General features: G+C 44.6%; 2 protein-coding genes and 1 long non-coding RNA gene across 3 annotated transcripts; 1 reads left to right on the forward strand and 2 right to left on the reverse strand.

Moving 5' to 3' along the window:
- Positions 1–10248: 10248 nt before the first annotated feature.
- On the reverse strand, positions 10249–11430 carry LOC127294749 (uncharacterized). The gene is made up of 3 exons (XR_007846991.2): positions 10701–11430; positions 10522–10605; positions 10249–10363 (listed from the first exon to the last, which is right to left on the reverse strand). It is a non-coding gene; the product is annotated as an uncharacterized lncRNA (long non-coding RNA).
- Positions 11431–17068: 5638 nt separating this feature from the next.
- Positions 17069–20899, forward strand: LOC127294748 (DNA-directed RNA polymerase V subunit 5A). Its single transcript, XM_051324629.1, has 4 exons — positions 17069–17441; positions 17568–17744; positions 18171–18284; positions 20542–20899. The coding sequence occupies exons 1-4, from the start codon at positions 17136–17138 to the stop codon at positions 20665–20667; spliced, it is 723 nt and encodes a 240-aa protein (XP_051180589.1). The 5' UTR covers positions 17069–17135; the 3' UTR covers positions 20668–20899.
- Positions 20900–21296: 397 nt separating this feature from the next.
- On the reverse strand, positions 21297–23078 carry LOC127294747 (cyanidin 3-O-rutinoside 5-O-glucosyltransferase). Its single transcript, XM_051324628.2, has one exon. It carries the CDS (start codon positions 22858–22860, stop codon positions 21349–21351), a length of 1512 nt encoding a protein of 503 aa, XP_051180588.1. The 5' UTR covers positions 22861–23078; the 3' UTR covers positions 21297–21348.
- Positions 23079–23826: the final 748 nt, after the last annotated feature.

The following is a 23826-nucleotide window of genomic DNA, read 5'->3' on the forward strand; positions in this document are numbered from 1 at the left end:
AAAGTGTAGAGTATGCATTTATCTATTCTGTTATGTGATCAATGTTGAGAGTGTCCACTAGTGAAAGTGTAATCCCTAGGCCTTGTTCCTAAATACTGCTGAGTTACTACTGCTTGTTTATCGTTTCTTTGCGTTACTACTGCTGCAATACCACCACCATCAACTACGCGCCAAGCACTTTTCTGGCACCGTTGCTACTGCTCATATATATTTATACCACCTGTATTTCACTATCTCTTCGCCGAACTAGTGCACCTATTTGGTGTGTTGGGGACACAAGAGACTTCTTGCTTTGTGGTTGCAGGGTTGCATGAGAGGGATATCTTTGACCTCTTCCTCCCTGAGTTCGATAAACCTTGGGTATCCACTTAAGGGAAACTTGCTGCTGTTCTACAAACCTCTGCTCTTGGAGGCCCAACACTGTCTACAGGAAAGGAGGGGGAACGTAGACATCAAGCACTTTTCTGGCGCCGTTGCCGGGGAGGAAAGGTAAAAGGCTCTCATACTACGGTCTCAGGTAAAGTATTTTTCTGTTGCCGTCGTGTGTGTGCTCGAAGCTATTTCCTTTAGATCCTGCAATTGCATCTTTTTGTTTCTTGTTTACACTAGTCTGGCATAATGGACAACAATGAGCTTCTTGTTCTATTTCCTGATTTAAAACATGGATTGTTTGATGCGAAAATTAAAAAACCTATGAAATCTTATTTGCATGCTGGTAGTAATATTAGTATGAACGCTTTGAACACCATTGTTGATAATGATATAGAAAGTTCTAAGCTTGGGGAAGCTGGTTTGCATGATATTTTTAGTCCCCCAAGCATTGAGGAGAAAATTTTCTTTGATGATACTTTGCCTCCTATTTATGATGATAATGATAGTGGTCTTTTGGTGCCACCTACTATGGAGAGTAAATTTTGTTGTGATTATACTATGCCTCCTACACTTGATGAGAATAATAATGATAGCTACTTTGTTGAATTTGCTCCCACTACAACTAATAAAATTGATTATGCTTATGTTGGGAGTAGTAATAATTTTATGCATGAGACTCATGATAAGAATGCTTTATGTGATAGTTATATTGTTGAGTTTGCTCATGTTGCTACTGAAAGTTATTATGAGAGAGGAAAATATGGTTGTAGAAATTTTCATGTTACTAAAATACCTCTCTATGTGCTGAAATTTTTCAAGCTACACTTGTTTTATCTTCCTATGCTTGTTACTTTGCTCTTCATGAACTTGTTTATTTACAAGATTCCTATGCATAGGAAGCATGTTAGGCTTAAATGTGTTTTGTACTTGCCTCTTGATGCTCTCTTTTTCTTCAAATACTATTTCTTGCGAGTGCATCATTAAAACTGCTGAGCCCATCTTAATGGCTATAAAGAAAAGAACTTCTTGGGAGATAACCCATGTGTTATTTTGCTACAGTACTTTGTTTTTATTTTGTGTCTTGGAAGTTGTTTACTACTGTAGCAACCTCTCCTTATCTTAGTTTTGTGTTTTGTTGTGCCAAGTAAAGCCGTTGATAGAAAAGTAAGTACTAGATTTGGATTACTGCGCAGTTCCAGATTTCTTTGCTGTCACGAATCTGGGTCCACCTCCCTGTAGGTAACTCAGAAAATTAAGCCAATTTACGTGCATGATCCTCAGATATGTACGCAACTTTCATTCAATTTGAGCATTTTCATTTGAGCAAGTCTGGTGCCATTTTAAAATTCGTCAATACGAACTGTTCTGTTTTGACAGATTCTGCCTTTTATTTCGCATTGCCTCTTTCGCTATGTTGGATGAATTTCTTTGATCCACTAATGTCCAGTAGCATTATGCAATGTCCAGAAGTGTTAAGAATGATTGTGTCACCTCTGAATATGTCAATTTATATTGTGCACTAACCCTCTAATGAGTTGTTTCGAGTTTGGTGTGGAGGAAGTTTTCAAGGATCAAGAGAGGAGTATGATGCAACATGATCAAGGAGAGTGAAAGCTCTAAGCTTGGGGATGCACCCGGTGGTTCACCCCTGCATATATCAAGAAGACTCAAGCGTCTAAGCTTGGGGATGCCCAAGGCATCCCCTTCTTCATCGACAACATTATCAGGTTCCTCCCCTGAAACTATATTTTTATTCCATCACATCTTATGTGCTTTTTCTTGGAGCGTCGGTTTGTTTTTGTTTTTTGTTTTGTTTGAATAAAATGGATCCTAGCATTCACTTTATGGGAGAGAGACACGCTCCGCTGTAGCATATGGACAAGTATGTCCTTGGTTTCTACTCATAGTATTCATGGCGAAGTTTCTCCTTCGTTAAATTGTTATATGGTTGGAATTGGAAAATGATACATGTAGTAATTGCTATAAATGTCTTGGGTAATGTGATACTTGGCATTGTTGTGCTCATGATTAAGCTCTTGCACCATATGCTTTGCACCCATTAATGAAGAAATACATAGAGCATGCTTAAATTTGGTTTGCATATTTGGTTTCTCTAAGGTCTAGATAATTTCTAGTATTGAGTTTTGAACAACAAGGAAGACGATGTAGATTCTTATAATGTTTACAATATGTCTTTTATGTGAGTTTTGCTGCGCCGTTCATCCTTGTGTTTGTTTCAAATAACCTTGCTAGCCTAAACCTTGTATCGAGAGGGAATACTTCTCATGCATCCAAAATACTTGAGCCAACCACTATGCCATTTGTGTCCACCATACCTACCTACTACATGGTATTTTTCCGCCATTCCAAAGTAAATTGCTTGAGTGCTACCTTTAAACAATTCAAAATTTATCACCTCTGATTTGTGTCAATGTTTTATAGCTCATGAGGAAGTATGTGGTGTTTATCTTTCAATCTTGTTGGGCAACTTTCACCAATGGACTAGTGGCTTCATCCGCTTATCCAATAATTTTGCAAAAAGAGCTGGCAATGGGATTCCCAGTCCCAAATTAATTAACAAAAATAGACACTCCTCCATGGTATGTGATTGTTGGACGGCACCCGAAGGATTCGGTTAGCCATGGCTTGTGTAAGCAAAGGTTGGGAGGAGTGTCATCATAATAAAACTAAAATAAAAAGGCACTCCTTCATGGTATGAGATTGTTGGCAGGCACCCGAGGATTCGGTTAGCCATGGTTTGTGAAAGAAAGGTTGGAAGGAGTGCCATCCAAAAATAAAATAAAATGGGAGCCGCTCTTTGAAGGTTTGTCTGGCAAGGGGGTTAGAGTACCCGCTACCATTCGTTGACAACAACATACACCTCTCAAAACTTTATTTTTATGCTCTCTTTATGTTTTCAAAACCAAAGCTCTAGCACAAATATAGCAATCGATGCTTTTCCTCTATGAGGACCATTCTTTTACTTTCAATATTGAGTCAGTTCACCTATCTCTCTCCACCTCAAGAAGCAAACACTTGTGTGAACATTGCATTGATTCTTACATACTTGCTTATTGCATTTGTTATATTGCTCTGCATTGACAACTATCTATGAGATATACATGTTACAAGTTGAAAGCAACCACTGAAACTTAATCTTCTTTTGTGTTGCTTCAATACCTTTACTTTGAATTATTGCTTTATGAGTTAACTTTTATGCAAGACTTATTGATGCTTGTCTTGAAGTGCTATTCATGAAAAGTCTTTGCTATATGATTCAGTTGTTTACTCATGTCATTACCATTGTTTTGATCGCTGCATTCACTACATATGTTGTACAAATAGTATGATCAAGTTTATGATGGCATGTCACTCCAGAAATTATCTTTGTTATCGTTTTACCTGCTCGGGACGAGCAGAACTAAGCTTGGGGATGCTGATACGTCTCCGACGTATCGATAATTTCTTATGTTCCATGCCACATTATTGATGTTATCTACATGTTTTATGCACACTTTATGTCATATTCGTGCATTTTCTGGAACTAACCTATTAACAAGATGCCGAAGTGCCAGTTCCTGTTTTCTGCTGTTTTTGGTTTCAGAAATCCTATTAACGAAATATTCTCGGAATCAGACGAAATCAACGCCAAAGATCTTAGAATCCCCGGAAGCATCCAGAACACACGAGAGGGACCAGAGGGGGGGCACAGGCCCACCAAACCACATGGTGGCGCGGCCTAGGGGGGGCCCGCGCCCCCCTATGGTTTGGCCAGCCCTTCGACCTTCCTGCGCCGCCTCTTCGCCTATAAGAAGCCCCTGGATCAGAAAACCCTACACCGATTGACGAAAACCACAGAAACCTTCCAGAGCCGCCGCCATCGCGAAGCCAAGATCTGGGGGACAGGATCTCTGTTCCGGCACCCTGCCGGAGCGGGGAAGTGCCCCCGGAAGGCTTCTCCATCGACACCGCTTCCATCTCCACCGCCATCTTCATCACCGCTGCTGCTCCCATGAGGAGGGAGTAGTTCTCCATCGAGGCTCGGGGCTGTACCGGTAGCTATGTGGTTAATCTCTCCTATGTACTTCAATACAATGATCTCATGAGCTGCTTTACATGATTGAGATTCATATGAGTTTTGTATCACAATTTATCTATGTGCTACTCTAGTGATGTGTTATTAAAGTAGTTCTATTCCTCCTGCACGTGTGTAATGGTGACAGTGTGTGCACCGTGTTAGTACTTGGTTTATGCTATGATCATGATCTCTTGTAGATTATGGAGTTAACTATTGCTATGATATTATTGATGTGATCTATTCCTCCTACATATGCATGAAGGTGACAGTGTGCATGCTATGCTAGTACTCGGTTTAGTAGCGTTGATCTATCTTACACTAAAGGTTACTTAAACATGAGCATTATTGTGGAGCTTGTTAACTCCGGCATTGAGGGTTCGTGTAATCCTACGCAATGTGTTCATCATCCAACAAAAGTGTAGAGTATGCATTTATCTATTCTGTTATGTGATCAATGTTGAGAGTGTCCACTAGTGAAAGTGTAATCCCTAGGCCTTGTTCCTAAATACTGCTGAGTTACTACGCTTGTTTCTTGTTTTTCTTTGCGTTACTCTGCTGCAATACCACCACCATCAACTACGCGCCAAAGCACTTTTCTCGGCACCGTTGCTACTTTGCTCATATATATTTATACCACCTGTATTTCACTATCTCTTCGCCGAACTAGTGCACCTATTTGGTGTGTTGGGGACACAAGAGACTTCTTGCTTTGTGGTTGCAGGGTTGCATGAGAGGGATATCTTTGACCTCTTCCTCCCTGAGTTCGATAAACCTTGGGTATCCACTTAAGGGAAACTTGCTGCTGTTCTACAAACCTCTGCTCTTGGAGGCCCAACACTGTCTACAGGAAAGGAGGGGGAACGTAGACATCACTCCTCCACCTTGACGCCGCGCCGGCCCCTCCTCCTCCACGCCGTAGCGGCTTGTGCTGCTGGTGGCGGGGATGGGTGGAGCGTGGCGGCATCCGGCCCTCGCGGAGGAAGGCGGCGGCGGCGGCGACAGCGACGGCAGCGCTCGCCATGGAAGGCGGCGGCGCGGGGAGAGAGGGGAGAGAGGGGAGAGGAACTGTGTGGCGAGGGAGGGGTACGGCCTTGATATAGACACGTTATTTCTGTGGTGCACCGAGACAAGTGCGCCACAGAAAACAGTATTTCTGTGGCGCACCGAGGCCAGTGCGCCACAGAAGACGTTATTTCTGTGGCGCACCAGGTGCAGTGCGCCGTAGAAAAGGTAAGACCAATGGTTGGGCGTGACAGGATGTGGGCCCCACCAAGTTTTTGTGGCGCAGCGTTTCGTAGTGCGCCACAAAATTAAGCTATTTCTGTGGCGCACCCAGTGCGCCACAAAACAATATTCTGTGGCGCATTTTTAGTGGTGCGCCACAAAACTAAGCTTTGCCTATAAGGGTTTTCCTACTAGTGGTGTGAGTAGTTCATCCTTGGACTATGGGTCCATACCAGTAGCTAGATGGTTGTCTTCTCCTCGTGTGCTATCATGTTAGATCTTGTGAGCTGCCTATCATGATCAAGATCATCTATTTATAATGCTACATGTTGTGTTTGTTGGGATCCGATGAATATGGAATACTATGTCAAGTTGATTATCAATCTATCATATATGTGTTGTTTATGATCTTGCATGCTCTCCGTTGCTAGTAGAGACTCTGGCCAAGTTGATACTTGTAACTCCAAGAGGGAGTATTTATGCTCGATAGTGGGTTCATGCCTCCATTGAATCTGGGACAGTGACAGAAAGTTCTAAGGTTGTGGATGTGATGTTGCCACTAGGGATAAAACATCAATGCTTTGTCTAAGGATATTTGTGTTGATTACATTACGCACCATACTTAATGCAATTGTCTGTTGTTTGCAACTTAATACTGGAAGGGGTGCGGATGCTAACCCGAAGGTGGACTTTTTAGGCATAGATGCATGCTGGATGGTGGTCTATGTTATTTGTCGTAATGCCCTAAGTAAATCTCATATTAGTCATCATGATATTTATGTGCATGACCCTCAAAAAAATGTATGTGCATTTTTATGCCCTCTCTATTTGTCAATTGCCCAACTGTAATTTGTTCACCCAACATGCTATTTCTTATTGGAGAGACACCACTATTGAACTGTGGACCCAAGTCCATTCTTTTACATCTGAATACAATGTACTGCAATCGTTGTTCTCTACTGTTCTTTGCAAGCAAACATCATTTTCCACACCATACGTTTAATCCTTTGTTTACAGCAAGCCGGTGAGATTGATAACCTCACTGTTAAGTTGGGGCAAAGTATTTTGATTGTGTTGTGCAGGTTCCACGTTGGCGCCGGAATCTCTGGTGTTGCGCCGCACTACACTCCTCCACCAACAACCTTCACGTGGCCTTCATCTCCTACTGGTTCGATAACCTTGGTTTCTTACTGAGGGAAACCTTGCTGCTGTACGCATCACACCTTCCTCTTGGGGTACCCAACGGACGCGTGCTTTACGCGTTATCAGCCCGCCCCATAAGTTATCGGATATCCGCCCCATGAAATCCGTGGATAGAATTAGCCCTCCATACCCGTGCCCATTGGTCCGGATATCCATGGATACCCGGATCCGTGGATAAAATTGCCATCCTTAGAACTTTGGCTCCCACAAAAGACTGCGCAAAATAAATACAATATGAAATGATGAATGAGTTTTCTTTATTTTTTATTTTCAAAAAAGGACCTTTCTTATTATATTGGAGATCGAATAGACATGGGAGTGGTCGTGGTTGAAAATAAAAATATCCAGCAAACAAGGTGCCATTCTCGCTGAGTTCTTAGCATATGTTAGGTCACAAGTCCATTTTTTTCCTCCTCTTCTTCTTAATCATGAATGTTGGGATCGAAGGATTTTTTATTGAATATGACGTGTGTCGGTGAACTTTTTTTTTGTACATGGTTCCTCTTACCTCGTATAATAATACATAACACAGTCTGGGATTGCGAATTCCATATATTTTTCTAGAATGAAAGATACTGTACTCCGCACAGGCTACACCGCATCCTTCAAGGCCAGAGAAGTGACACATGGCCAAATATACTTTACTTGGTTGGTGTCGTAGCTCTCGTCACCATCCTAGCCATGGTTATTTGCTTTGATGATTCAACAAGTCAACTCGACATGAATTGTAATTCATCCAAATATGAGTTGAGTAGAAAGAAGGGATGAAGAAATTCAAGTTCATTACTAAGACAAAGAGGACAATGCGGCAGTGGAAGAGAAGGTGGAGTCACCTTTACTAGACGGTAAAGTAGATACCCCACACTTAGAGGGATGATTAGTAGGATAGCCCCCGCTAACCATGGTTAATTGTGTCGGCAAAACGGGTTGATGTTGTTCTGCCAACCTCGAACCAAAAGGAGATGTGGGAGCGGGTGGCATGTCTACAGTGGGGTGGTACTAGATGGGGCAGATCATCCGACAAATAAACAAACTAAAAGACGAGAATGAAAATGTAGGAAGGCGGGGTGTGATCCTCCACACAAGTATTATTATTATTATTACTAGGACATTTGCCCGTGCGTTGCTACGGGATTATTTTTATTCAATTTATATTGAAAAATATAACTTACCGTTTTGTATTCACAAGATAATCTTTGGCAAATCATGCCCACAATATTTATGCCTAGATCAGTTAGTTTAAAAAACTAAAAAATCAAACATGTATATAATGTGATATGTTCTTTTTCTAAATGTGAATGCTTACAAATACATATGTATACTCACCCCTATGTATTCACCCCAATGGACTTACGCACACACACCATACCCTTATGAACACTATAGAGGGACTGAGCCGGCGGATCTTCAGATTATTGAAATTAACGCTAGCGCGTCGCTATCGATGAGAACATCGCAAAATATTCTACCTTTCTGAGTTATCAAATCGTAAAAAATAAGGTTTGATCCCTAATAAGTTGGAGATACAGCTGCCCTCCTGACCTCCAACCAGAGTTTGGTTCTCAGAATCTAATATGCTCACATCTTGTTTATGAACAAAAAAACAAACCATACTGAGAATATTTTGCTAATAATTTCTCCATTACTATAGGATTATCACGTTAGCAGGAGAACTACAACATGAGTATCTTAAACATGAATCTAAATCAATAATGAGGAAAACGCATCGGCCATGCAAGCTCATTGATGAACAGATTGCACATAAAAATAATAGGAAAATAAATTCTAAGTTTCGCATCTAAAACGGCTTTGTAAAACATAAAAAGATTCAAGAGAAAGCATCACGAATCAATACGTGGAGCTTCCACTCCAGGAATGAAAAAGCAAGGCCGTAACTAATATAGCTAGCTGCTGCACTACTGTTTACTCCAACACGTCACTACCTTTGCAAAAAAATAAAAGAACTCTAGCCCGTACTGCAATGCACAGCAGCACGTGATCTGAACAAAGGATGTTTTCCTCCGCAAGGGGTCAATCCCAAATTCTCCGAACATAAAACAGAGCTAGCCAAGCATATTTCTTTGCAGGAGTACCCAACAGCCCCAACTCTTTCTCCCTGTTTTTGCTTTTCTAAAATTTCACCTCCATTATCCAAATTGGTTCACAAAGTAATGCATAAAATAGTAAAACATGAAGTAATAAGATACCCCATTGCTACGCTGATGATTCAGAAGTGGCAGGCCATGCTGAAAGATTATGAGCGTTCGGATCAGTTCCCACGGATGATTGGGCGCCATATCCAGTTTTGTCCATTTTTTCTCTGTCCGACATGGAAGCATCATCTGCTATCCGGTTTTTTTATGGCTAAATGCTCCTTCTGCATTAAAAAAGAAAAGTATGCTGAGTTGTAACCGTCTTGATTGATTGTGCATCTCCAAAGGTATCAAAAACTGTAAGCAATTTGCAAAGTTGTCAGTGTAGCTATAAGGATGGTTATGTTACATGCAATTTTGAGGTGAAAAATATATAATATTTTCATCTTGCCTAATATGTGCTATACTGCCCGCAACTCTCATGTGTAGGATGAAACAGATGTTCACTCAACTGTATCTAAAGTACATATAGCACATATAGATGGAATCATTTGTCAAGCATAATATACTTCCTTTTATGTGTTGGGTGAAAACATGGTTGCCAATAAGGTTTGAATAAAAAAATTAGGAGCAATGGGTAACCAGGAGAAGTACTCACACCCAATGATAACAACTACAAGGGAATATAACTGTCGATCTGCTTTCTTTGGCCATGGATTAATACATCTGTACAAGTAATGATCAGATTAGTATCTCTCTCTATACCTGTCAAAGAAAAAGAAGATTAACAACTCACGCAAGAAGTCATAATAGTATCATCGTTGCGCAAATTTATTGAAAGTAACCTACAACCCATCTGAATCTTTATGCATGAACAAAAGGAGCGTACAAGATCAAAACATATGAACTCTGATTGAGCAAGTAAATGACAAGCCATTAGGAGTAAGAATTGACAATGTAAGGTTTCATGTTGAAAGTATAAAGTATAAAGTTTCTAAACAAGTAATGATATGTTCTATCTGCCTCAAAAGGTGCTTATCGCAATAATATATGTACAGTAATAAACCATGTCTAAAGATATCCACTTCAATTACTGAACTAATTTTATACTCTAACATTTCATTCTGGCTAAAAACAAGACCATGAATGAGAAATTGTACTACAACTATGAATTGATTGGTGCCACCAAACTTACACATGAGAACCAAGGTGGTGAAAAGCCAACACCTCAACCATATTAATCTGAGCGAATAATAACAATCTAGATAAGCCCATAAAAAATCAATCTAGGCAATTATGAAAAGATGTCCTTAGAGGTCAAGAAAAAAAGTAAAAGAAATAGTGGATCAACATGTATTATTTCCAGTATCTCGTCCATATCCAAGAGCTGCATCTGAGAATCCTCATATTCATGCAAACTTTGTCAAGACCAAAATTTTAACTCGTACTACTAAAGAAGCAAGCTATATGAGAAAGATAATTTAATATGATGGCCTATTAATTGAGCAGATCTGGACTTATTTAGATTTCAGGGAGTCAAGATTCTCATACCACAACTGGCAGCGGTACATTTTGCTTGTCCAAGCAAGACACTGCGATTATGTATGCCTTCCTGGCTATAGCCTTAAACTCTGGCTGCAGAAAATAAAGCACCGCAGGAGAAATCACAACAGAACATCGACCTACTGCCAAACATCAGTTGAACATAATTAACACATAGAATTGTGTACCTCTTTCTTTATCTACTCGTCCGTCTTCTACATGATCATCTCGGTATCGAGAGGTGAATATAATGGATGTCAGAGCCAGACAAATAGTGTCATGAGAACAACTATGTGGACACATGCCATGTTACTTTCGGATGATTAGAACATAGAGAAATTTCACATCACAATTTCACTGAAGGTCCAATAGTAAAAAAAGATCACCAATAGAAAAGCAAGTTAAAACTGATTTCTGAAGAGCGGGACTTCTCTAGGACTACAGGGGTGATGTTAGCTCTTATGCTCCAAGTTCAGACATGCCTGGATATTACTTTCACAATAAGAAACACAAAATTCATTTACACAAAAGATTTTTTTAGTGAATTTAATGGATTTCAGAGCTAGACAAATATTTTCATGAGAACAGATGCGTGAACGGATGCCATGCTAGCTCGTTGAAAAAGAGCACAGTTTGTGCAACAAGTAAAAAAAAAAAGAAAACCACTCGAATGAATTCCTAGCTGTTTACGCCACTGGAATTTCTTCATGAAGTGAACTGAAATTCTTCATCTACTGGTGCTAAATTCCACCACTGAAATTTGTTCATTAACTATAATGAAATCTCATCCAGTGATCCTAAATTCGAGTCTATCAGACATATAGAGAAAAGGCACATCTTAGAAAATTAAATTACCAATTAATTCACAAAATTTTAATGCTTAATTGCTTATGAGTTGAACAACAAATTTTTTGAGGATTGTTAATACCCACTAATCCAACACAAAATTCGAGTTTCACTGTCAATTGGCCTATTTGTGGAAACCAACAATGAATCTACGGCAGGATATCATTAACTTCAAATAAACACAAGTCGAAACCCCCAAGTTGCGTGAACACCCCAGTATCTGCACCTGCCTGCATCTTAAAAACTATCGCAGCATACAATTTTTGCTGAAATCGCTAGCTCCTAAGGCACACAAACGAATTCTTGCTAAGCGGAGCAAAGCATCCAAGGAGATCAGGACCAACATCTGCTAATATATCCTGGTCGGTTGACGAACCTGCGGTGCTGGATGTTGTTGTTCTTGCAGGTGACGTCCTAGAGGTGGACGACAAAGCCAAAGTGGAGGGTCGCGTCGCTGATGAGGTGGTTGATGGCGGTGGGGAGCATGGACTGCTGGGACTCTGAGAGCATCATGAGGGGACGCCGTTGGAGAGAAGCACGCGGAACTGCTCCGCCTACTGCCCCCGCCGCCGGGTCCACGCTCTTCGCCACCTGTAACACCAACTTGTACGTCGCCGACCCAACGGTGAGCTTCCTCATCGCCACAACCACGGCCGGCGTCAGCCACGGCACCTCCTCCATCCAATCGGAGGCGGCCAACTTTCCTGAAGCTTCCCGAGGGGATGAGAGGGGATGGGGGAGGAGCCGGTGCCAGGTCGCGGGGGAGGAGTCTCTATGGAGGAGGATTCGGCGTTGGAGGAAGGTGCCACCGGCGCTGGCCGAGTTCGTGCATCGGTTGATTTTTCTAGGAATTCTCGAATGGGAACCCTAGCTCTCGATTCAGTATAAGATGTTGGATTTTGGTCGGTGTTGTGGAGGCCGTGAAGGGGACGAAGGGTGCTGTTGGTCGGGGAGGAATCTCTGTTGGCAGGGACGTGGGCGAAGGTAAGGTCTGGGCGGCGGCGGTGGGAGGAAGGGGAGGGAGCAGGTGGGATGTTCAGTCGGGCGTGGAGACGAAAAGAGGTGAAACGGTGAGATGACACTTGCAATAGTATGTATTTTGGTGGGAGGGTAAATTGGTCATTCGGACGGACGACGAAGAGTTTGACGTATTGTGGATGGCAGAATAAGGAACCACTTTAGTCTTTTTAAGTAGTAGAGATTATTATTATTATTATTATTATTATTATTATTATTATTATTATTATTATTATTATTATTATACGTACTTGTTAAGAGTGAATCACGCTGACCCTCGAAATTTGTGGCTTGTGTTATTAGTTCACTAGCCACCCCAATGATTATTATTATACTAGTCACGATGAGAAGTATCATACACCAGTATCATGCATATGATACTAGTTATTATATCACCCCTACAATGTATAATATCATAAGATAGTATCATAGTTTTATCATATTTAATGTTTTGTAGAATTTTCATGTAAATTTATGTACATGATGTATCTACCTATGATACCACTCTTACCTCTCTCCTCATTACTCGAGTTGTGCCACATCAGATTTTCATGACATGCATAAATACTACCTATGATACTTCTATTATGGCTAGTTTAGAATGCGTGGTTTATAAACAGATGTTTAACAGTTGGGTTAAACGGCACTAAAATTAGGGGTTCACGCAAAAAAGTTATTATTTTTTGTTGTGCCATTTGTCAAACGAAAATCCTATGCAGTCAACACTTCTCAAACTACTATTTCCTCCGAGTCTAAATATAAGTATGTTGCATGTTTAATAAATCGTGATAATAAGTATTAGAGCTGGAGGGACTACTTTCGTTCTTATGAATAACGCTCACAGACTCTCTAGATGAACTTTGACCCAAAAATTTGAGCAACGATCATATAGTACACATTAGGTTCGTATTAAAAACACTTTCGATGATACCAATCTTATATCAAATATATATATAGGTTAAATCTTGGTCAAAAATAAATATTTTAAAAAATATGCGCCTTATTTATTGAAATGAATAGAGTAGGAGTTAGGGTACCGGAAAGTGTTTTTGACACATGGGCACCAATGCTCTCCTCACTTTCAGAATTTTAATTTTTTTAAAATCTCACATTTCTAAGTCTAAAAAATTATGACGTTAAATATATAGATAGATATATACGGATGGGGTGTATGCAAAAAGGTTCTGTCAAAAAATACTTTGTATTTTGAACAATATAAAAAAGAAAAATTCCTAGAAGAAAATGATAGTAAAATAGTATTATAATAGTGTATCCCTTTGTCAGAAATTTGTCTTTTTGTATTTTTAAAAATTTAAAATATTTTTTACCGGGACTTTTTTTGCATACACTTCTAATGAACATATCTATCTACATATTTAACGTTTTTTGAAAACATAAAAGTGTGAGGTTAGAATTTTTTTGAAAAGTTGAAAGTGGAGGTAGCCCTGGTGGCCATGTGCACCAAATCCCTGCCTTAGAGCATCACTAGCAGTGCTCTCAAACTGGTAACCCTCAAAGCCAGTTTGAGGGCCAAGAAACCGCTAATTTGAAGGCCTAAAACGGCCAACGCGGATAATACTATTTTGAGGGTTGGTTTGAGGGCACTGATCTACTCGTCGGCCTTCAAACCTTCAAAACAGGATCTCATAATCATAAAAACAAGATTTCCTCAAAAATAACAGCAACACACAATATTTGCAAATGGATATTAGCAAAACACAATCATGAAACACATATCATGAAACAAACTTGCAAATGATTATAAATGATGCATGGTTCATAGTTTTACATCACATAATCAACATTTTATCCTTGCAAAAGATCATCATCATCACCACATCGGTGACTCAAGCGAAGTTGTCCACACCTCCGTCGCCACCACCACTCATCGGAGACTGACCTCAGAGAGTAGACGATGCACCACCACCACACAATAGCCTCTTCCTCCGCGCGATGTCCACCTTGGTCTCCTTCCACCACGCCAATTGGTCTTCATCCATGTCCTTTTTAGACATCATCATGTGCTCCTTCTCCTCGGCCATGATCTCTTTCCATGCATTTGCTTCCTTGAGCTTGATCAACCTCTCCTCCAATTCGGCCTTTGCTTCCTTGAGCTTGATCATCCTCTCCTCCAATTCCATGCCTTTGCTTCCTTGAGCTTAATCACTTGGTCCATAGCCGCATTCCAACGAGCACAAGCGGGCTTTATCACCTCCCACCGTCCTTGAAGTGACCGGTAAGAACGATGGACCAAGCTGCCAGTCTTGGGCTTGAGCTTGCAATACTTGTCCTCGATCTATTGCTAGTAGCGTTTCCCGGTTTGATCCGTGCCATGAACCGCATCCATCCCAACTTCGGACCAAGCACGAACCAAAAGAACATCTTCAACCTCGGTGTAGTTCGACGAGCGGATTATGGGTCGGCGAGCACCCCCTTCCTCTTGAGCGGTTTGGAACGCCGCCTCATTGGTCTCGGTCACCACTTCCTCCTCCTCCTCCTCTTCCTCCTCACCTTCAAAGTCGAACAAATCGAGGGGAGGAGCCCCAATGTTCACCTCGACATCGTTGAGCAGCCCCATGTAAGAAGCAGTTGGGGCCAACATTTCGTCGAGCACCTCATTGGCGCTTGGCGACGGAGGGGCGGAGACGGGCGGAGGAGTACCTTCTTGCGGCTGGCCGGTTTCTTATCCATGGGCGGCGTGCCCGGGGCATTCCTCTTCGCTCGGGGCGTGCTTTGGCCCCAAGGAGGGAACTGGCTTGTTCCTCTTCGGGGGCGGGGGCGACGAAGGCGATGACTGCGGGGGAGACGGCGGCGGGTGCGGGGACGGAGCCTGTGAGGACGTGCTCCCGCCTCCTCTTCACGCCGACGTGCGTGGAGGCCGCCATACCGGCCACCACGGCGGTGCTCGGGGCTAGGGCGGCTGCGTGGGGCGCTCGAGGCGCGGCCGGGCGCGGGATTTGGCGGTGGGGCGGGGGCTGGCGGGGTCTCCATGGCCGGCGGCGAGGCAGGGAAGGTGGAGGGCTCGAGCGGTTGAGGGATTTTCCCTCCCGCGACGCGTCGTTGACCAGAATGAAGGGCCCTGTGTTTTTGCCTCTCAACATGTGTTTGTGCAGGTTGGGATGAAAAATGAGGGCTGAGCCTTCAATTTTTTTGAGGGTTTACGGGTTTGAGCGCTCTGTTTCATGCCAACTTTCAGCATCAACCCTTAAAAAAGCAGTTAATTTGAGGTTTTTACCAGTTCTGTTGGTGATGCTCTTAGAGCATCTCCACCGGCGCCCCCAAATAGTCGTCGGAAGAGGCGCCAACACTTCCGTATGGGGGGCGTCAGCACTGCATCCTCTATTTGGGGGAGCTGTTCCCACACCGGCGCCCCAAACAGGCGGCCAGATAGAAGTTTTTTTTACATAAACTAAATATTTATACTTAAGAGTTTCATTTTAATGTCATTCAAGATCAAGGAATGAATAATATTTTCGGGCAAATCCGAGTAAAACATTATTCACTCCTCGACCCCGGATGATATTTGGAACCTGCTTATCTCTAGCCTACTACCTACTGGCCACCGGCTCTGTGGAGGTGGACGATCGACCGAAGCTCTCTTCCATGCTCTCTCCCCTGGTCTCTCCGCTGCTCCTCCGTCGTCGATCCCCCGCTGCTCTCTCCAGCACGAACGTCAAGTAGACGACTCTATCCACGGCCACCGCCTCCTGATGCAGCTGCTGCTCCAGCTCCTCCCGCCGCCAACGGTGATCCAACTCCTGCCTCTATAGCTGGAGTTGCATCTCCGCCAAACGCCGCCTCTCGTAGACTTCATCCTGACGCTGCGTCTCCTCCCGCTGCAACCGCCGCAACGCAAGCTCCTCCCACCCCTTATGTTGGCGCGCCTCCCACCGGCGCTGGCTCAGCGCCTCCCGCCGCTGCCGCGCCTCCTGGAACTCCAGCCGCTCCGCCTCCTCGAGCGCCATCCGGTTCTCCTCCTCCCGCTGCCACCGCTCCGCCTCCTGGCGCTGCCGCTCTGCCTCCCGCCGCGCCTCCCGCAGCCGCCGCGCCTCCTCGCGCTCCCGCTGCTCCGCCTTCTGGCCCTGTCGCTCGTCCGCGACATAGGCATCTACGGTCGCCGCTAGCGCCGCCTCCTCCCACACCTCGTACTCTGCGAGCTGCGGGTCTGCCTCCACGACTTCTACGGCCACCTCTAGCACCGCCTCGTCCCACGAATCCCACATTGTGCTATTTTCTAGGGTTTTTGCAACAATGGTAGGGGAGGAGGGATAATATAGACCGTCAGCGAGGCAGGAAACATCCCACGCGGTGTCGTGGCGGGAGAATTTCCCGCGCGGCATCGTGGCGGGAGAGTTTCCGGCCCGGCATCGTGGCGGTAAAATATCCCGCGCGGCGCCCTGGCATCACTGACAGGCGGCTCCCATGCCCAAAAATTTCCGCCTCGCGAGGCACCGGCGCGCCCGATTCGAGCCCTTGGCAAAAGGGCCGACACGGGGTTGCCGGCACGCCCCAAACGACGCCGGTGTGAGCCCATTTTCGCTTTGGACCCCCAAATCGCTATCGGGTGGAGATGCTCTTATGGTACAAAGAATATGTGAATCTGTATCTTTTAGGGCAGGTACAGTGCAGTCCTACCACGTGAGGGTGGGAATGTGAAGGCTCGTTTGCTTTTTCACCTACAACCAAAAACCCCAATTTCCTCCCAGTCCCAAGACAGAAAAGGAAAGAAATTCATCGACTCCCAGAATTCATCGCTCACCATGAACTCGGCGGAGAGCTCCGCCGCCTCCAACGTCGCCGCCGCAATGGCCGTCGACGACTACTACGACGCCGCCCCCGAGGTCGGCCACTGCATGTCGTCCATGGTCGACTTCAGCGGCGTGGAGAGCCAGCGCCTGTTCCTGGCGCGCCGCACCGCTTTGGAGATGCTGCGGGACCGCGGGTACAGCGTCCCGGAGGCCGACCTCGCGCGCACCCTCCCGGAGTTCCGCGCCTGGTGGTCCGAGACGCCCGAGATCGAGCGCCTCTCCTTCTCCACCACCCTCGCCTCCGACCCCTCCAACAAGGTACTCCCCCACCCCCCCCCCCCCCCCCCCCCACCCTATCCCTTCCCCCATTTTCCTGAGATTTAATTCCTTCCCCATTTTTGCGTGGGGGTAGCACATATACTCTTAACTATGTGGTTAACTCAGGCGCGAATCGTGTTCTGCCCACCCGAGCCCATCAGAGTCGCAGTTATCCGGGAGGTCTTTGGCCGAACCAAAGAAGACAACTTGTCTTGCCTGATTCTGATATTGCAGAGCAAGATGGGATCTAAGGCTAGAGACACTATCAAGGAACTGTTCAAGTTTAAAGTGGATGTATTCCAGGTTAGTTTCCTTTAATTTGTCGATACCCTATTCTAAATTTGAAATGCTACATTGTATGCAGTTGTAATGCAAAATGAATTACAGTCAAAAATAATATTGCAAAATGAAATTCTGCAAGTAAAGGATGGCTTTTTCTCTTTTTGTTGTACCTTGTATGCATAATGCCATTTCATCAAGAAAAGCGAGTAACTTAAATTTTGTATTTTGTTTATTCAGTATTGATGCTCATCATAATGATGTACACTCATACTGCTTAGCATCGGAGTACAATGTATATATTTCTGCTAGTTATGCATTTTTCTCAAATCCTTGCTCACAATTTTCATGACTTGAGTCATACACAGTTGATGTTTCGCTGGTTTATACTGTATATTAACATTCTACAGTTTACATACTCGAATTTATGCACTCTGCTCTCCAATATAGATCACAGAACTGCTGGTGAACATGACTAATCATGTTCTGAAGCCCAAGCATCAAGTGCTGACTGCAGAAGAAAAGGCCAAGCTGCTGAAGCAGTACAATGTGGTGGATTCACAGGTACTACCTCTGGACGTTTTTAATCGACGCGGTCCGTACCATATTTCTGAAGGATGCTAGCCTAAAACGATTTTCACCCGCATCCATTTAATCCGAACGGAGGGAGTATTTATCTATAGCTCGCTCACAACACTGTATAATTGTTGTTTTCTGATGTGGATTATGTGATGCCGTTGTGAAAAATACATTTTTATAATATATTATATAAGACAATACAAAACTTGTGGTGGAGATTCATCTATCCAGTATTAAGATAACGTGGATATTACAAGAAGAACAACTGGTAGTTTTAAGGGAAAATACTTGATCAGGATTAAGGATCAGATCAAGGGGACTCTTTTAGTAGGGCCAAAACAGAGAATGAAGATAGTAATAATAAGGAAAGCACAACGACTGTACTTCTTAAGGAAACGGAGAGCATGCACAACTAGACCGGAGATTATGATATCATATGAAATCCAATAGGGGCCATGGGCAATGAGGATTCTGACCAAAGGAACACATACACACATGCATGTTCCTTTTGTCTATAGAGGCTGAAATTTCTTCACCGTTGAGCGTGGTGTCGTGATTAAGGACCAGATTATAATGACTTAGATGACTTAGATTTTTTTAATGGAATTATGTAGTAAATGCAACTCTTATTGGGTGGACAAAGAGTAAAATCTATTTACAAATCTATAGTGGAAAGATTCTGTTTGATGAGTACAACTCTAATATCCTATTCTAGTATAAATTTTTGAGAATTAATTCTAGATACAAATTAGCATTTGGGTATATATATATTATTTATAAAAATACAGCTCTATTTTGAGAGAAGCAACTGTGGCCTCTATAGTAAGAAGAACATGTACAATATTGCATTTATATTACACTATCTGCATTACGATTTGCGGGTCGAGGTTGAAGGAAAATAACACAAGCTTTAGACGAAAAACATCATTGTTTAAATTTAGTTCTTTCTGGAAAAACTATTATAACAACCTTATGATGAGTGAAAGATAGAAATGTCACATTAACACAAGTATTTTGTCTTGCGTGTGGGCAATATTTATCCCTAAATATATTACTAAAATATATGCTTTTAACCATTAAAATAGTATCAAATTGGATTTAAAAGTAATATCGCAATACATTTCATTGAAGTATTTATATCGAACACCGTGCATGCTTTCTTGGCACATGCTTTTGACTTAAAGTCCACCTATATCTTGATTGATATATCGAAATACCAATCTTTGTTTTTTGATTGCTTTCCTTGCATATGTATAAGACCAAATCCATTCTTCTCCGAAATCAATTTCGAAAAAGAATTACTAATCCTTAACTTTTCTAGGAATCCTTCATCAGTGGTTGTGAATGGCTGAGTTTTTCTGTCTTTCACAGCTGGTTTTTGTTTTGTTTTGTAATATTTTGTCAGAACAAAAAAGTATAGAAGTTAGCGACAAGAATAAAATGATTGGCAGTGAAACAATACCGAATATAACTACATAATAAATCTAGCCGCACATATGTGTTGGTCAGCCAGGTAGTGTATGCTTAAGTGGGGTGACTATGCAGCGGGCTTTCTTGTGGGTAATGCACATGTGATTTTACTTAGGCGGCAAACACATTTGAACTAGAAGTATACAGTCAAAATATGTTTTTATTTGATGAAATATTTGACTCCAGCCTATAGAATTCCTAATTTGTTCTTTAGACAGATAAGAAAGATCACCAGCTTTAGACAAAGATCTATTATGGACTTCCTAGTTTGTTATCTATCCATGCAGTGTTTTCATGTATATCGCAGGCTCCTTACAAATACTTAACAGAATCTTGTCTTGGAAATATGCTTATCTACCCATGATTTGTTTCATAGTCATTGCAGGGGATGCCACAGTGTTCTTTATGTTTGTGTGGACTGTTGACATGCCTAATTACATTTGTTATTGGAAATTTATATTGAGCGAACATTAGGATTTCAGTCCCTCAGAGCGAACGCATTCTGGACCGTCAGATTTTACAGTGTACGGTGGGTGGCGCTTTGATTTTTTGGGCGGCCACGTGGCAAAGTTTCCAGGGCCCACACCTGATTTTTTCCTGGCAACTTCTCTGTTGTCGCTCTCCGAAGCAAAAGGGGACACGTTCGCGGCCGATCGGCGTCCTTGTTATTAGCTTTCTTGCCCTTGGATTCTTAGATTTAGCATTGCTACCTCAGTTTACCATAATGTACCTTTACATCAGTTGATTGAAATTGATGTTATTTATGTTCCAGTTGCCTCGCATGCTGGAGACAGACGCTGTTGCTCGCTACTATGGCCTGAGCAAGGGAACGGTGGTCAAATTTACATATGACAATGAGCTCACAGCAAACCATGTGAGCTACCGATGTGTTCTCTGACTGATACGGCATTGTTTCAGTGGATCAAGGTTGATGTAAGCTGTTAGCCAAGACCGCCTGGCGGCTAATGTACTAGTGTACTATGTTGTCGTCTGTTCTTTTTTTTTTTCTTTCTTTGTGGTGGAACTATGCTGTCCTCTGCTAGGCCTCGTCGGAATGTAGCTATTTAGAAAACCTTAACTATTACCCAACCTAAGTTATCTGGTATTCAGTTTGAGATGCTGTTGGAAAATCTGGGACAGGTTGTTTCCGATGACCTGTGGTCAACGCATGTCTCTGAAAACGGTTATGTGTCGCTCTGAGAGAATCACTGAAATAGATTCGAGCAGAATCAGGTTACAAATTCCGTTCTATTTGGCAAAGCAACGTTTAACATTTTTCTTGCAGATGAGCGGCTGTTGCTGCCGCTGTTGTTTGTGTGTTCATCAGTGCTCTTGGTGCTGTCGGCGTTTCTTTACCAGTGTTGTTTTTGTTCATATTCGTAGTGGTACTTCAGCTTCCTTGTGTCTGTTACTGGATTCAGCATCTGCTCCTTCTACCTGAGCGAAGTCTGAAATAATCTTGTACAGCTTAATTTGTTCTCAAGCGGTGGAAATGAATTCATATTATGTAGGGAATGTTTAAACACGTGAATAACTCCCTATATAGATTCGTGAATGAATTCGTACTGCTACTTTGGAATCAAGTGCAAGACGGTGGCGCCGAGAGGATCTCTTGTGCACGTCTAGCGAATTCATCCTCTTCTTGCACCATCTTGACGAAGCTTCGAAGGCTTCTCTCCGACGGCCCGCCGGCGGCCACCGCCTCCCGTGCCTTCCCCTTCCAAACCCTCACGTTCGCCGCGATCGCCTCCGCCATCTCTCCGCCGTCCACCACCAGCTCGACGCACCTTGCCAGTTCCGCGCCGGTCAGCGCCCCGTCGGCGTCGCGCTCCGCCCGGACGCCGACGCACCACTCCTCCTCCAGCAGGTGCGCGTTCACCGGCTGGTCTGACCAGCTCGGCGCCGCCACGACCGGCACGCCGCACGCCACCGCCTCGAGCGTGGAGCTCCACCCGCAGTGCGTCACGAAGCACGCCACGGACGGGTGCGACAGCACGCGCACCTGGTCGCACCACTCCACCACCACCCCTTCTGTCCCCGCCGCCTCTGCTTCCTCGAGGAGGAGGCGGTCCACCTCCGGCGAGCGGCCCTCCCGGCGCACCACCCACAGGTACGGCCGCGCGAGGCGGCGCAGGCCGAGCAGGATCTCCTCCGCCTCCCGCTCGCTGTACGTCAGAATGCTCCCCGACGACACGTACACAACCGACCTGGCCGGCCGCGCGTCCAGCCACGCCATGTAGCCGCTCTTCTGGTCCTGCGCGAACAGGTGGACCCTGTCGTCTTCTTTTCCGGCTCCGGGGAGCGGGACGGCAGGCACGCCGACGGCGAAGACGCCGGCGTCCAGGTACGGCCGGATCGCCTCCAGAGCAGTCGCCTCGAGGGCTTCGAGCGTGTTCACCAGCACCATCATCCCCTCCTCGTCCATCTGCTCGAACAGCTGGCGGAAGCCCTGTAGGACCATCTTGGAGATCCCGTTCCCGCCACCAGTAGCATCGTCGACGATGAAGGACGGCATGTCGCGGATCCTGAGCGGCCGGCGGAGGCCCGGCAGCGCGGCCTCGTGCGCCGGGTCGGCGGCGTGGGAGGCGACGTCCTCGGCGTGACCGTGGAAGTAGTGGTAGTAGGCGGCGAGCGCCGTGGCCGGCTGGATCCAGTACATGGCGAGCGCCAGCCCGTGCGCGCGCGCGACCTCGACCACGGCCGGCATGTTGAGGGTGCACACGACGCAGGTGACCGGCCGGCCGGCGCCCGCGAGGCGGCGCACCACCGATGAGAGGCTTTGGATGCTAGCTCTGCGGTAGCGCTCCCTGTCCTCGTCCGAGTCGGTGGGCCAGGTGCCGTCGTCCAGGCCGTCGGAGAAGGGGATGTACGAGATGAGGCCGTCGCTGACCTCCTCGTCGCCGGAGGAGGACGGGAAGAGGCGGCGGTGGCCGAATACCTGCACCGAGAGCGTGGCCGTGACGCCGTCGATGCCGGCGAGACGGCGGGCAAGGGAGCGGGCCGGGTTGAGGTGGCCCTGAATGCCGTAGGCGACGACGAGGAAGTTGCAGCTAAGGCTGCCGTCGTCGCTCTGCTCTGCTGCCTCGGCCATCACGGTCAGGGATGTTGGTGTCCGGCGAAGATGATAGCTCGATGGGTTCAGCTCGACACTGAACGAGAGTGTGGCCTCCGAATTTAAGAAGCTCAGCGTCCAAACTAGTGCATGGTCTGTCCTGAAATTCCGATGTGCAAGCTTGGAGGTTCCATACGGCCGGCGACGAATGGACGCCTAGGAGCTAGCCGCTAGGCACGGGCCGGCAGCTTAGAGCAAGTTTAATAGTAGAGCTAACTGTTGCCTATAAGCCAAGTGTTATATCATCTATAGTCATTTTAGAGTCAATATGTATAATAGTGGGCATGTACAATGGGGTGACGTCAGCCTTCCCTTATGCCTGCCACGTAGGATTTTTGCTTAGTTGGAGGAGAGAGAAGGAAGGAAGAGAAGGTTGCCTTCCCTTAGCTAAGGAATGATCTCTTATGAAATAAGAGAAGACTATTTTCCCCATTGTACGACTTGTCTTCCCTTAGACACACAATTTCCTACTAAAAATAATTAATTCTTATTTATTATAAGGGATGACAATAAGAGATAATGCATTGTATCCCTAATATTTATCGTCTTCTCTAACTGACGTGGATTACTAAAAGAAGGCATGTCTTCCCTACCATTGTACATGCCCTAAATTTGTACTACTTTATTAGTACATGTGTATGACCCACCATTCACTCTCACATAGTGACTAGGAGCACGTGCTAAGATCTGCCTGTGACTAGGAGCACGTGCTCTTATCGTCTTTCTGTTTATGCAAAGTCCAGCCAGTCCCGCAATTTCCGCAAGCACAAATACGACCCCGCCCACTCGGCCAATCACGTCCGTTCCTGTGGATGGTCGGGACGATGGGACAAAGATAATCATCTTTTTGTGCTTCATCACATGGTGGAATTGCGTCACGATATCTTAAACAGAGTGACGCGAACAAATCTCGCTTAGTGACCATTCGCATCTATGCGGTCGAAA

The sequence above is a fragment of the Lolium perenne genome, chromosome 4 (assembly GCF_019359855.2).
Source record: "Lolium perenne isolate Kyuss_39 chromosome 4, Kyuss_2.0, whole genome shotgun sequence".
Taxonomy (NCBI): Eukaryota; Viridiplantae; Streptophyta; class Magnoliopsida; order Poales; family Poaceae; genus Lolium; species Lolium perenne.